The sequence below is a fragment of the Cariama cristata genome, unplaced genomic scaffold, assembly GCF_000690535.1.
Source record: "Cariama cristata isolate BGI_N322 unplaced genomic scaffold, ASM69053v1 scaffold17925, whole genome shotgun sequence".
NCBI lineage: Eukaryota > Metazoa > Chordata > Aves > Cariamiformes > Cariamidae > Cariama > Cariama cristata.
The window spans coordinates 1-15,010 of record NW_009618340.1 but is presented as its reverse complement, the minus strand read 5'-3'; the positions used below and the strand labels follow the sequence as shown (position 1 = coordinate 15,010).

General features: G+C 36.1%; 1 protein-coding gene across 1 annotated transcript in view; it reads right to left on the bottom strand.

The window, feature by feature from the left end:
- The window catches only part of MRPS9 (mitochondrial ribosomal protein S9), a 27,831-nt gene extending 14,071 nt beyond the window's left edge, over positions 1-13,760 (bottom strand). Inside the window, exons 1-4 of the mRNA XM_009700835.1 lie at positions 13,581-13,760; positions 5,005-5,067; positions 4,876-4,906; positions 2,478-2,557 (exon numbers count right to left, since the gene is read on the bottom strand). Of these exons, the coding sequence (XP_009699137.1) occupies positions 2,478-2,557; positions 4,876-4,906; positions 5,005-5,067; positions 13,581-13,760 (354 nt within the window). The remainder of the gene's footprint in view (positions 1-2,477; positions 2,558-4,875; positions 4,907-5,004; positions 5,068-13,580) is intronic.
- Between the last annotated feature and the right edge of the window lie 1,250 nt (positions 13,761-15,010).

Genomic DNA, 15,010 nt, shown 5'->3' with positions numbered 1-15,010 from the left:
TTCCCTACAGCTAAACTTTATTCAACAGGCAGAACAAAGATAACAATGGAGTATAAAGCAAATATCCTTTATGAAAGTTAATCTAATATTCCAGGCATAACAACATATATATTGGCAGTTATAATACATGCAAATATACACAGTTTATTTTTAGTAAGTGGATAATATTATTTATTAGCATTAACTAAACAAATAATGCTGCAACCAGTTATATTACTAGCAATTAATAAAATTCAAGTTCCACATGAGTCTATGTAGTAATTAATGGCACACAAGTTTAAGCTAAATATTATGTTTATCCTATTTATTAGACTTAATGTAGCAATTTAAAGGACACCCTCAAATGGGATTGATTACTTACACTAGACTGTATTAATATGCAACCCTTTTTTTTTCCCCCAGCCAAATTAATTAGCTTTGAGATTTAAAAATACATTTTGTTAAATACACATTAGTCTAATAAGAGGTTAAAACAATGTTGGGAATTTCATGCAGATTTCGGCTTTCATTTGGCTGACTAAAAAAAGCCCTATTAAATCTCACTTAACGGATTTAGGTTTATAGAAGCCTATTTAATGAAAATATTCAGAAACAGTCAAAGAACATGCAAGTAGGCTATACTAATGAAAAATGCATTTGTCAAACCCATTTGTTTGAAGGTGGTTGCCATACTGTTAGAAACAAGACGCACACTATTCTTTTAGAGATTTCCAAGGCAAGCTTGCATAGTCTAACTGCTAGGAAGAGCTAAAAATAAACTCGTGCTCCTTGTAAAATTTGTAATTTCTTCATTATGATGGAACGCAACAAAACATCTTGCCCTTGGGTTGCTCTGTTTCAGCCAAAACAAATGCAAATGGCTTGTCAGATGACAGCTGTTTGATAAGGCTCCTCTACAAGACCTGCATGCTTTACTTTTCTCCGTGAAACTTGGGATGAAAGGCAGAAGGCAGGAAGAGAATTAATGTAGCATACAGTCTAAAGGCAATGCTACAACCGTGATTAAGTAGAAAAGTTAAAAGGCACAGATTTTCCACAGCCTTGCTGCGTGCAACCCATCCGTGTAACAAGTTGACAGGCCTAGCGCGTCAGCTCCATCATCCTCTCCGACAGCTAAAACGCAGCATTGCATCCCTTTTCAGAGAAAATTTGCGTCTGCACCATGAAGCGTTGTACATTATTTCTCAGCACTGCAGGGGGCTCAAGTCCATATGGAACCTTCACAAATATTACCACAGATCAAACCAGCGGCGTTTCGAGGCAGATTTGACATACCTATTTAAATGAACAGCAGGGGTCCTCGGGCTGCCTCAGGCTGTGCAGGAGAAAACCTCTGTGGAAAGCCTATGCTGCAGCTCCATTACTCAGCAAAGACACACTCTACATTTATCATTCATTTCATTTCTGCCAGGGCAAGAAGCTCATTTGCCCAAGGTCAACAACACACAAAAAAAAAAAGGGGGGGGGGAAAGGGTGTGTTTTTTATTCTCCCAAAGAAATAAATGTACCTGACAAGTGGGGATTTTGTCCTTTGGGTACGCAGAACGCGAATAAATATCAGATAATTCCAATAAAAACACTACACTCAGTAAAGTTGTGCAGCAAATTTGAGAACACAAAATTTTTTTTTGACAACAGACTACCCATAGAACTAACTTTTTAAGACTATCTAATGAGGAAAAAAATCTGACATGATTGTCCAATTAAATACTTCTGCATACATTATTAATGTTTTTTTGTCTTCTATAAGTACACGTAAGAAACATGCACATCTTTCTGTAAACTGTTCTAAATAAGTAGGTAATGCTTGTGCCCTTGATGGTCACAGATATGAAACGTCCGTTCATAATCCATGCTAAGACTCAGGGTCTAGCGATGTTCTATTAGATACAGCTTTTTTCATAAAGGTAAACAGATGCAGATCCTTTACTCCTGGAACCATACTAATCAGAAAAAGCCTTAAGTTTGCATGAATGGAACAGTCTTAGAAAAATCAATTAAGCAGTTTAAATGCAAATTTTCTTCACACTAAATGTCAGCACAAAAAATATTTCCTATAGCCTTGCCCTTCAAGGGGGAAAAAAAAAAAAAGAGAAACTATTTTTTATTCTACAATGAATTTTCCTAGAACTAGCCATTTTTGTTGTATATGGATTCTCCATTACTAACCTTATACTACTGACCAGATACAGCCCACAAGAAAGCGTTCAGACTATTCAAACCTAGTCCATAGCCAAAATTGTAAAATAAACCAAAAATTAAAGCAAGAACTATTATGTAGTCTGTTCTCTTAAATTTGACATAAAAATGTCCCTATTAATGGATATTATAACATAAAAATATACTGCATTTAGCTTCAGTGGTGATATTATGGCCTGTGAAAATATGAGTAAACTCAGGAGCTCCTGATATGCATCTCCAGAAAAACATGTACTTCATTGGGAGCTATTATTTATTACAGATTATAACATACTTACATGCATTAATGAATAATATGACTGCTTGCCAGTATAAAAGAGGAAGTGAAATGGTCGGCCGTCTTCTCCCCACTGGATTTCTAATGAAAAGCAAGATTAGACAAGAAAGCAATACATACTCACTTAAAAAATCCCTTGTATTTAATCGCAGTTATAAACCTGTGTCATAATACTGATTACCTTTCTAAATATCAGAGAACAAAGACATTTTACGGGTGTTCAACCTGTCTGGAAATCTAATGATTTAGACTACCTTGTTAAAAACTAATCTCTATCGGCAATTATAACCAAATATTTAACATATCTAATATTTCTAAATATTGTTTAACATGAGGGAATCCCTCATGTATAGCTTAAATAAACTTTCAAAGACCATATAGTTGGTATTACAGATAGAAGTATCCATTTTAGAATAAGAAGTACAAATTACGACACAACTGAAAACTACATAATGATTGTGAAAGATGAAAGATTAAAAGCTCTGGAAAACAGTGCTTTAAACCCATAGAAAATTTTTATTGCTACAATACATCTAAACTAAACTAAGCATTCGTACAATTTGTACAACTGTATTCAGAACTTCGGTGAGTTTAGAGCTTGTTCATGTTGCTACATTTGGGACATTTAAATACAAAGACCTATGTTATAGTTTACATAATCAGTTCAGCAAGAAAACATACATTCCATATAATTCAGCACATCCAGTTTATTTTATTAATTAAAAAACTTATTTAAGGACAAGTAAATTCCAGCTTTGGGAAAAAAAAACAAAACCAAACTTAAATATAACATGACAAAGACCTTTCCCAAATAAAAACAAGTGATAAAAAATAAAAAGCTGAAAGCTTTTTACAAATCGAACTGTAGTGAAACTCCCAGTCATTTTATCCAGTGAAGTTCAAACGAAGCTATCTATAAGCTATAGACAAAGAGAAGACTCCAAGAACCTGTCTGACAAGCACGATACATATCGCACTGGAACATTAAGACATAACGCAGCAGAAGCTGAATGTAAAGATGCAAAACTTACTAGAACAGAAGGAATACAGGGGGCTTTTACCCACACATACTGCTAGTGGAATGTGTGAATTTCCATGTATGCAGCTGTGAAACCATATTTTGTTGAAATTACTGTTCAGGGAACATTCTGAAGTAATAATTTACATTTTTGTACTTCAAAGTTATCAAAGACATAATGCACAGACAAGACAGAGATGCCTTAAAAGAGATACTTGTTGAAAGTGTTATTTTTAAGTGTAAATACAAAGATTCACATTTATACTAATTAGTTCCTATGCTTCTCAGGACACAGCTAGCATTTCAAAGAATTCTTCAGTCTTGAAAGTATAGAGAATAGTAGCTTACTTCTGCCATAAAACAGCCCTTGGATTTTAAAGTTGCATAACGACAAACTCTCTCCTACCCTTTTGGTTTCTACTTTTTACTTCATAATACTGTGAAGTTAGAAAAATAATGCATGATACCATTTGAAAGCTGAAATTCCAAAGTTTCAGATAATTTAGACAGCTTTCTAAAAGACACACAAGGCCCCAGAAAAGAGTCATATCAATTAATTCCAGGAACCGGAAAAAGGAAGGACAAAAAATGATAAGTTTTCACTAATAAACAGAAGCGTCCAACTGGGACTTGATAGCTCATTGAATGTAGAATTTCACATTCATGCTATTAGTTCATACTAAATGTGAGTCAAAAGTGGACAACAGGTTTTGAGATATCTTTTAAATACTCTATGTAAAAATAATTCGGCAATTTCAGTGAAGTTCTCACTGACTAACTGACCAACATATTGGCATATCACTGATAACTGGCACTTCATACAGTGTCTCAGGAGCAAGACCAAGGACAGTATGGACATAAGTGCAGAGTGAGGACTTTCAGGTCAAAACTGAGACATGATTGGGAGAGTTTCCACTCTCCCTATTCTCTCAAGTGGCAATTTCTAAGCTGTAATTTCTAAGCTTTTAGAGCAATGAAGTTACCAGGAAAACTTTTGGTTTAAAATAGTATTAATGAATATTTTATGGCTGTGACAGACAGCTCTGACAAAAAGCTACTGATTTCAACAAAAGGTTTTTCCCATGACTTCAACAGATTCTGCACATCATCCTACCTATTGTTTATTTTTAAACAATGAAAAACATTTATCTATAGTTAGTTAACAAGATGTCTGCAAAGTTCACTGGTATTCTAGAATCCAGCAGTATTTGTTATCCTAAAAACTAGAATATCAGATCAGGCTTTTACTGCTCATGTCTTAGCAATTATTAGGAATATGGGGGGGGGGGGGGTGTAAATCTGTGAAAATCAGGAATTCTATGTATGCAAAAATTCTAATACTTAGAAATAATAATAATAAAGAGAATCTAAGAACACTTACTCCTCTGCTCTGGAAAAATTTCAGAAGGATGCTGCAAATAAATAAACACACAAACATCAATAAAAGGAAAACATTACTTGAAATACCATGCTACAGTTATTCAGAAATGCAACAAAAAAAAAATCCTACCTTCATCATGGGCCTGGCGTGTTTGTCAAATAAGCCAGAAGGAAACAGATAGGCAATAGCTCTCTGAAAACAAAAAGAGAGATGATATATATAATTTTTTCCACAAAAGCATTATCAAAACATCTCTTAGGTATTTTCTTGTAGAGAAAAATAACATAACTTTTATACAGTAGGCAACCAAATCAGTAAGAAAGAGTGCCACATATGTGCTATGCTGAAAAGAAAAGCAGATAATTTCTTCAGAAAAGTAAAATGTGATTCTGAAGGCTGTATTCTACTACATCAGAATGAGTGAACCACCTTCTGCAAAGTTTAGTTTTTATGGTAGGTATTTACCGTAACTTACCAGAACTGCTCAAGTGCAAAGACCACCTTTATACACAGTGATTTTCCCCTCAAATTTCAAGTGCTGTGACTTCTAGAGGAAATCACAACATTTAATTTATCTTTCTGAAAGTATCAGTGCTTGTTAACAGTGTCTATGGACAGACCAAGCATAGAAATTTTATTTGAAGCAACTGGAGAAAGCAAAGTTTTACACATTTGGAATCCCAGTTTCCACAGACATAGCTTCCTCAAGTCTAAAAGCAATGTTTGTTGTGGCAGTAGAAGGTATTTTACATAACCTAAATAAGGATTTCATTGATCACTGCATTTTGAAACAACTGTGAGTCACACGATCTTTGCTGAACTTGAACTAACTGCTCAGAGAAGAAACTCTTAAATGCGATCCTTCTTCTCCTTAGATACCTAAGGGTTTGCTAAAACAATTTAGAAAAACATACGACATTCATTACACGCTCATTGTTTACCACTGTTTCACTGAGTACAAAGTACATCATTTGCTTTTACTTAACCAATAGCTACCACTATTCAGGTGATGTATAAAGTTAGTATTCTCTCCAACAAATAAAGTAGATATGCCAATATTCCAAATCATTCCGGTAAAATGTAAGGCAGAGCACCTTACAAGGTTAAGCCCAATGACATGCATTTCTGTTCAGCATCATCCTACTCTCCCTCTTCAACGTAACTAAAACATAATTTAAGAAAGCAATAGTATGCATTTATGACAGCTGTTTATTTACATTTGTTTTTAAAAACAAAACAGAAAAAGCTAGCCATCAAACACCCCCCCCCCCCAGATGTAGGGGTATGGCAAGCGTAGCCAACTTCAGACAGCAGGTAGTAGAGCTTAGGGTAGAAATCTTGCGCTTGTACGCTAACATGGACTAACCGAATAAACCCCTCTGGCAGTGGTCTCGTTTATATTTCCATTAGACAGTATGGAAAAGTAGAACTACAATAAAATCAGAGTTTAAAATCTTCTCTTAAGAAGAATGGCTCTTTGTTGGTTAGGCTACCTTAGGGCTATTACTTGCTGATAATTTTTCTCCATGGACATGGAGTGGTTTGTCAGTGCTTCAACCGATTTAATATGCATGGAGCGTAAAAAGACCTAACCTATTACTTTCATTAATCCCCTACTGGCATTCTGAACAGAAATTTTGAGAATTCTGAAGCAAACAAAAGGCTTAACTTGATTTTATGAAATGATAATTTTGTTTCTCTTAGTGACTACTGTATTCCCATTTGTTAGTCAATGGGCATTTTATGCATACACACAGTAGGTGAACACCTATTTATGAACAAATGGGGATTAATTATGATGACAATAGAGAAAACTGCTGTGAGCCAAATGATGTTAAACAAACACCTTATATAATATATTAAAAGAATTTATTACGGGATACTGAGACTGACTGTGTGTGTACTTAAGACATAGTCTTTATACAAGCATTTCCAGAATCTCAGGCAAAACAGTTACTGTAACTATGACACCTTAATAAATGCCAATGATAACAATTTAACATTTATAATGAAGAGAGCGGCTGCCATTTGAGACCTTCTGCTTCTAGAAAGTTTATTTGACATTGCTTGAGTGTATATTCATGGCTTTCACACTAAAGCATAAACAAACCCTGCATTAAGAAATCCTAACATCTACTCTCAGCTCTCCACACAACTAGCCAAAGAATAATAGTTCACTTTGTAAGCTTGCTTTTCTGTTGTTCCAAAATGGAAAGGAAGAGGCTTCCTGCTTTCTCCCTTTTTATGGAAATGTAATCAAGGATGGGGTATTTCTCTTTACATCCCATTAGGAACTACCCTGGGATGCAACAGACTCCAGTTCAACTTTTTTGAGAAGCTTCTTAATTTTAAATAGCTGTGTCCTCAAAACTGTACTTTTAGCAACTACATAGCAAGTCAGTCTGTCTCTCGGAAACTCATTTATAGAAGCTGATTTTGTCTATGCAAATGTTTTGGTTTTGTAGAAAAGGAGTACTTTGGAAAAACTGTAATGCTCAACACCCATTTGTACTAGCAATAAAGTAAGGTGGTGGATCAACCTTAGGAATGACATCAGAACTAGTCTCTCCAAACTGCAGCTGGAGCACATAAACAACCATGAAATATTTTCCTTAAATCTTTTGACAATGTTTTCAGATTTGGAACACAGGCTTCCTCTCAGGAATCGCCATGCCTCAAGTCAAACTTCTGTACAGAATTAACTTCACATTCTGCATTTTCCTAAACATATGAAAAGCAGGTGAACGTCAGTCTTAAAACTTTATAATCAAGGTTTAAATGCTAGCAGTAAAGTTCCCAAGAAACCTTTTAGATTTAACTGCAGCTTTTCATTCCAGGAGTGGTTTTCAGCTTAAGGATCACGGTCCATATCCTTCTTCTCGTGCTTAATTTGACTTGAACTCTAGATGAGAAATGAAATGTTGTGCAGGACATGACCAAGAACTACTTTGTTCAGGCCATCACTTCAGCTATACAAGATTCATTCACCTCACTTTAGCCTCCACAGGTTCTGGGCTGCTATTTCACAATTCTATTTGTTAAATCATACCATTGCCATTGTCTTTGGAAATAAAACACAACTTTCTAAAAAAGAAACATCCATAGTTATTTTCCACAGAAACACAATTAAAAATCCCAGTACCTAGTAACACAATGGTGTTTCCAAAAATAATTACACAAACTACTGGAAAAAGGTGGACTGGGTACAGCCTGCTTCTGCTATGAGTTACTAAAAAAGTTTTAGCCATTTCCTTTTGGGATTTGAAAATGTTTCTTTTTAAACTCTACTGTTGATCCACGCAGGGGAAAAAAAAAATACCCAGTAGTCGCTATTTAAAAATAGCAGATCATAATAAACACATGTTATTAACAAGATGGTTTACATCAGACATTTCTCAAACTGTGCTGGTAAACTTAACATTCATGTAACAAACTAAAAGAAACCCTGTTATATCACCATTCGTTGAGGGACCAAATGATTCAATATACTGACCACAGGACCATAATGTCTTTCACTTGCAGCTATAAGTTTGAATTCAAGCCAGCTGGAATAATGAGAACAAGCTTCCATCCCTATTTAAAAAAAAAAAAAAAAAATCATATCTGGCAGTCCTTCAAACATGCAAACCAATTCATTATTTAATCTGTCCAGCACTGCATGTGGCATGTTGTGCAAATTCAGCCTACCTGCCATACCCTCATTTTCCCCTCTTATTGTGCACGTTGCACATGCTGACTTCTGATCTTCCTTCCCTTCCCAGCTACCTACAAGCCAAGAAGTTCTGTTCACTCACTTTCTCAAATGTCAGAGACTAATTCTGAATCAAACAAGTTCAGCTGGGTCAATAAGGGTAACTTTTTTTTTTTTAAAAAATGTATTGAGAAATTAAGAATTCAATACTTTAATTCAAATAGAGTTGACTGAGTCATAATGGGACAGGGGAAAGAGACTGAGGCCATCCAGTCCTTAAATAACCCTCCATAAGTAGGAGGTTTGGCAGGGCAAATTGATTTTGCCCAAGTGTCTTCCCACACTTCTGTTGAATTTACAGCTCAAACACAAGACATCCCACTAATTTTCATTGGTCAAAACCTGTGCAGAGATAGTTATCTAAGCAACTCCAGTGAGGAAAGGTATTTTGGAGAAAACAAGGCGGGGGGGGGCGCGGCAGGACGCGGAATCAATAAACCTCCACCCTGAGGTTCCCTTCCAGTAGCATCCTTTTGGCAGAGAGCTCAAGAATCCAGCTCATTCCTTTTTAAATATACATGAAACTAGTCATCTAAACACTGAGGTGAGAAGTGACACTTTATGTCGTAACGTTTTAATGAAACGCCTGTGCAATAGCCGTTTCAGCTGCTTCTACTCCACAATTTGATCACGAGAGCCACTTCCCTTCTTAAACCTTGCCTCTTGAATCACGTTATTTAGCCCCTGTACTTTAGCATTTCTGACCAAGATATTTGCTGGAACAGTTATTTCTCCTTCTAATCACACCAGCAGTATTCTTTAAAAGTTTTCAGCATGCAAAATCCAGAATATTTGGGGTAGAATCAAGAATCAATGAAACAAAAATGGGACATGAAATGTTAACTCTGAAATAATTTTTTTAACAAGACAGAAAAGTTTAACACCAAAAAAAAAATCAGCGAGACACCTAAGTTTACCTTATAAAACAAAATCCTCCTCTAACAATTAACTACTAAATTTTAATGAAAACACCGCAATCATTTGTCACTGTTTACCTAAAGCTGAATTCTAGCTTGGACAGAAAGAAATTTCAAGTTCACAGTGATAGACCATAATAACCCCATTACTTGAAAAAAAGAAACAAATCACAAGCATTACATTAAAAAAAACCACTTTCTTTTAATATTACAATATTTTTATACTAACTAATCATTTCAAAATAAAAATTAATGTCTTCTCCAGAGCTTGCAGAGCAAAAAAAAAAAAGCCAAAAACCTATTGAAAGAAACAGTCATTATTTCTATCTTCATTTCAACTTTTCAAAACACTGAACAGTATTAAAAAGACTTTGACCTAGAAGTAAGAAAATACTGATGCAGAGTTTGGCACCACTGAAAAAAAAAGTTGAAAAAAGCATTCCAGCGTCAACTATTTAAAAAATAAGACAAAATCCAGTATTTCCTGTAAGGACAATGCTGGACAACACACTCCTCTTGCTGACAACAGAAAGTTCAAAAATGCATTTTTTTCTGAATAACTTTTTTGACATTTCACATACGACGATATTCACTCATTTCTAACACTTTGCATTGCTAAAATTTGAATGTTATTTAGGAATCTGACATGCTGAGCCACTTTTAAAAGCAACTGAATACAACCTATTTTTCATTAAAGAAGTCTTAATTCATTAAAAGAAACTATGAGGAATGAGAAATGAAGTTTTTCCACATTTAACATTTTCATAGTTAACAACCTTACTGGTAGTTTTGCAACAATATATATGCTAGTGAAGATAAACATGTATTTTAGATTCAAATTATTCCATCTGCTTGACAACAATCTATTAGATCATAAGGCAGATAACAAGAGAAAATGAACACAGATCTCGAGCTTTTGAGTTTTACTAACTCTTATGGGGAAAGAGCATTGCTTTATGATGAGCTCATATCTGGGAGAGTATTTAGTGACTGCATAAAAATGAATAATAAAAATACAGGCATATAAATAGGTCATGAAGATTAAGATGCTTTTCTTGTATTAATCTTACTTAGATTTCTGGGCTTTAAAGTAGAATATCACCAAACTGACAGTGGAAAAAGGTGGGCTGTTTACTACAACCATGAGTTAAAGTCACATCACAAAATAAAAGGATTACAGACTCAACCACGGAAAAGCACCAGGTCAGGACTGCAATCTCTATTAATTAGGTATCCCAGCTGGGCAGTGGGTATGCAGCTGTTAACTTGATCAATGACTTACCTAAATGTCATCTCTACCGATTCGCTTATAAATTACCAGCAAGTGAGACTAATGTACAGGTGCTAATTTATTTAAACTGTTCTCTGCAGTTCTACATAGCTTTATAAACTGCATCTGGCACCTAATGTTAGCTGTCAGTTGTACTTAGACATGCCTGTCCTAACGACTCTGTTCATTAGAAATGAGCACAAATTATGAAATATTGTGAAAAATGATACATCAAATGGAATGGGCAAAGCAAATCAATTAGAAAAACTTCATAGCACATATTCACACATAGGAGAATAAAACATCCTAGCCTCAGAGTGAGGTCTATAATACCAATTAAAAAGCAATTGGTAGACTTCTGCAGAGTTATATATCAATTTGCTGGATTTTTTTTTCTCCTTCAGAAATAGAGTTGTAATGCACAGCTTAACTTTTGATTCCTAAATAAAAACATCAGTAAGAGGCAATTCTGCTTCCACATCATCCAGAAGGATTAGCAAGTAAGTCAACTTATTTTCCTGTTTAAAACTTCACAAGGTTTATCTTTTATTAAACTATACCTAAAACGCCAGTGAAGGACAGAATCCTATGATGTCTACTTTTGAAATACACTGCACAGACCGATTAACAGTAGAAGACATGGAGGTATATAAGCACTCATCAGAAAGAATTATTACTGTTCGAAATGTAAAGCTTGATAATTCTCCTGCCAGTGCTTAAGCAGCTTTTATATTTTTATAACAGAAATTTAATTATGCATAGCAGACACTATTACACACTCTAATTATTTTCCAACACCTGATGGAATATGAACAAATCAAACATGTACCACAGATAAAACCAAACCACCAAACAAAACACCACTCTTTTGGCTTCACTTCTCCATCTTTTCAGAAAGACAGACTGCAAAGCAGTTCCATACCTGTCACCTGCACTGCATTTGTAACAGCTAATTTCCAGAAGGAATCTGCCTTTACTAATGATGGAGCTCAGTTAATTTTGTGCAAATGATCATAGTGCTGTGGATTCGTAAAGAAGAAACCACTACTTAGTTATGGTCATTTTCCATTTCTTGCAGTCTTGCTGTCTGTAAGCCTTCCCCCTAGACCCTATCAAGGAAGGAAGCCAGACTGCAGATTAATGCAGTCTCCTACCATTAACCTTTCCGGCAAACAAACTGAACTATTAGCAGCAGCATCGTACTGTACTAACATGGGAGGCATTCTGGTGGCTGGTCTGTGCATGAATACTTTACCAGAAAGTGACTCAAAGAGATAAAGGTCATTAAAGGCAAGAAAAAACATCTGAAAAACACAGGAAAAAGAAATTCTATAGTCTGTACAGAAGTAAGAAAGCCAATTTAAAGAAACAGGCTGCTATTACTGCTGACCCAGACGCCTCAATGAATACTTTTACTGTTGACAGGACCTTAACCACTCTACGCTGAGACTGGAAGCGTCTCTGCATTGGCACTTGTCTGTAGAAGAGCAAAGTGGTATCTACAATTCTGAATGAAAGCAGTCACAGTATCAGTGCATAGTTTTGTACTCATAAAACTTGGTTTCCTAGAGATTTCTGACTTGAAGTCAAGCTTCCCCTATGGATTTTCTGATACCTGATAAAACTCATTTCAGCCTTTTTCTCAGCAGGCCACTAACTGTGTGTCTTCTCTACTTTCCTGTCTATTTTCAGAGAAGTTTTCAGAACTGAGTTTTGAAGCCTGTCAAATGTGTTTGAAACCAGCCTGTATCACCACCTACAGATGTAGTTCTTTCTTGGCACATGCATGCCGTCAAGACCTCTTATGTGGACACAGCTATGCTGACAGAATTTTGCCACTGAGAGAGGCAACGAACAACCTCCTCACCCTGAAAAAAGCTAACCCATGCACACCTCTCTCTTCGCACATACTGCATTACTACGTCTGCCCTAAGGGCCCTGCTGATATACTGCGCTGCCATGGCTATAGTATTAGTGTTGCTGCTGCGCAGAAAAAGCTTCAGCCATGAGACTTCACACAGCTTCACCGAAGAATGAATGTCACCAAATGACATTTCTCCTCTCTACTTCTGATGTGTGATAAAATAAGACAGAAATAACAGAAGTGAAGACCAGGTGGGGCATTAAAAAAAAATAAAATCCATGCAACAAAACATTTTTTCTGAGTGAAAGGAAGCATATCTATACACGAGCCTAAATGACACAGAGAAAGAGAAGGCCACCCATCTGTCAGTTGTCAGAGGGAATGCCAATAAAATAGTATGTTTGGAGCTACTGATATGAGCTTAAATTCACGTCTATATTAAAATCCCTAAACTAAACCAGAGTGTTAGTTGTAAAACATCCTATAAAATTTAATTTGCATTACCAGCAACCACAGTATCATACAAGAAAACCTGACCTAAATATACACAGCAGGTCAAATTGTGGGTAAACGTTTCGAAGTGCTACATAAACCTTTACAGTGCCTCTTACAACCTCAGATCAAGGGGATTATCCATTAGTACTTTTAAAAAGAACCTACTGTGCTTTAGCAAGATACGGTACACAGCTCTATACTGTGATGTCTGACCTCACACGGTAGCAGGGGTAGAATCTCTATTCACAATCACAGTTGCAATGTTTGCAATGTATAGTGGCATTCTTTCTTATTCTGACAGTTTGATTAAAATTCAGAGAGAGCTGAGGGGCTCATGCTGAAGTAAAGTGCTTTCAATATCTGAAACTCTACAGTAAATTACTTCTCCAACAGAGCAACTGTACTTACATCAATATTCTCTTGGGTAAAAGTTTCTGGATCTTCTCCCATCATGTTGGCTAAATGTCTCTTTCCTAGGTTGAACTCTTCAATCTGTTTTTTAATAAATGCCTCTGTGTACTTTTCAGGTCCTGAGGCTCCTACATTTCTCCTCTGCACTGCTGTAGTGGTATAGATCAGCCTTAACATCTAACAAAAAACAAAAAAAGAAAAAAGCAAAGTGAGAGATTTATTTTATATTTTTGGCACAGAGAGCGCTAAATAAAATGAATAGTATAACAAGTCATTCATACCTATAACAAGATTCAACAGATTATTGTAATAAGTTAGAAAAGGCAGTATTACTCACAAAACCATTTTCTTCCAATTGTTTAATGCCCATAAACAGATAAACACATTCTAAAAGTTGAACATTTTCACACATTACAATTAATTCAGAAGATTTTTCTGATGGAAAGAAACATAGTATCATATACCAGAAACATCCAGCAAAAGCAAAACACAGCACTGATCAACAGATGCAGTCTTAAAAGAAAATTTTTAAAAAAAAAAATCTATCAGCAAATAAGCAGGTTTTGCCTTCACCTAGAGGCATCCCGTAATGAAGTATGAAACGAATCTGTGGGGCAGCTCTCTAGTGGCTTTCAGTAACGTGTGGCTGTACAAATCCTGCTAAAGGCTCTGGAAAGGCTCTGGAGTTCTTCTTCCTTGTTCACAGTGCCAGAATGGTTCTTAAGGTATTTCACCGTCTCAGGTAGAACAACTAGGAAACTAGTAGGGTAGTTCTCACCAGCAAATACTACAGAGCATTGTACCAGCTCAAAAGTCAAAACCGAGGGGACAGTTATTTTTTGATCTTTGTGGGATACAGCGTTGGTTTTTCTTCTATCAAGACAATCAGTAGTTATGATGACTAATTTCAGTCAAGCTCTCTGCCAGATGAACAGGAGGTTCACTGACTGAGCTGTAATGTCCCAATTTTGGCCTAGTGCCAATATTATGCACTATTTTGTCTCTCCAACATTAGTACCAAAGTCCTCTGCAGCTTAATTATTCCACAGACTGAATGAGAACTGATTATTTGTGTGGTCTTCTGTGGGCAAGGGGAGGGAGGGACTAACAAGAAAAAAAAGGGTGTGTGGGACAGAAAAGCAAAGACAGAAAAAGAATCACTTCCGAATCAGAAAAATGCCCAGGTCTGTTCACCAGATAGTACCCCAAAATATGTCTCTCCAGCCCCTTCAACGTGCCACAGCTTGGTTTTGTGAGCAGACAGTGTAGTTTCACAAGGCTGAGAGCGCCCATCTCACCATCCACCCCTGCTAGCATTCTTTCCTTCCTCCCTTCACTCGCCTTGTGCCAGCTCCATCACTCGGACTCCTCTACAAGCCAGCTCAGCTCCCTAAACGTGGCAGAACACTTTAAGTTCTGCGTTCTCC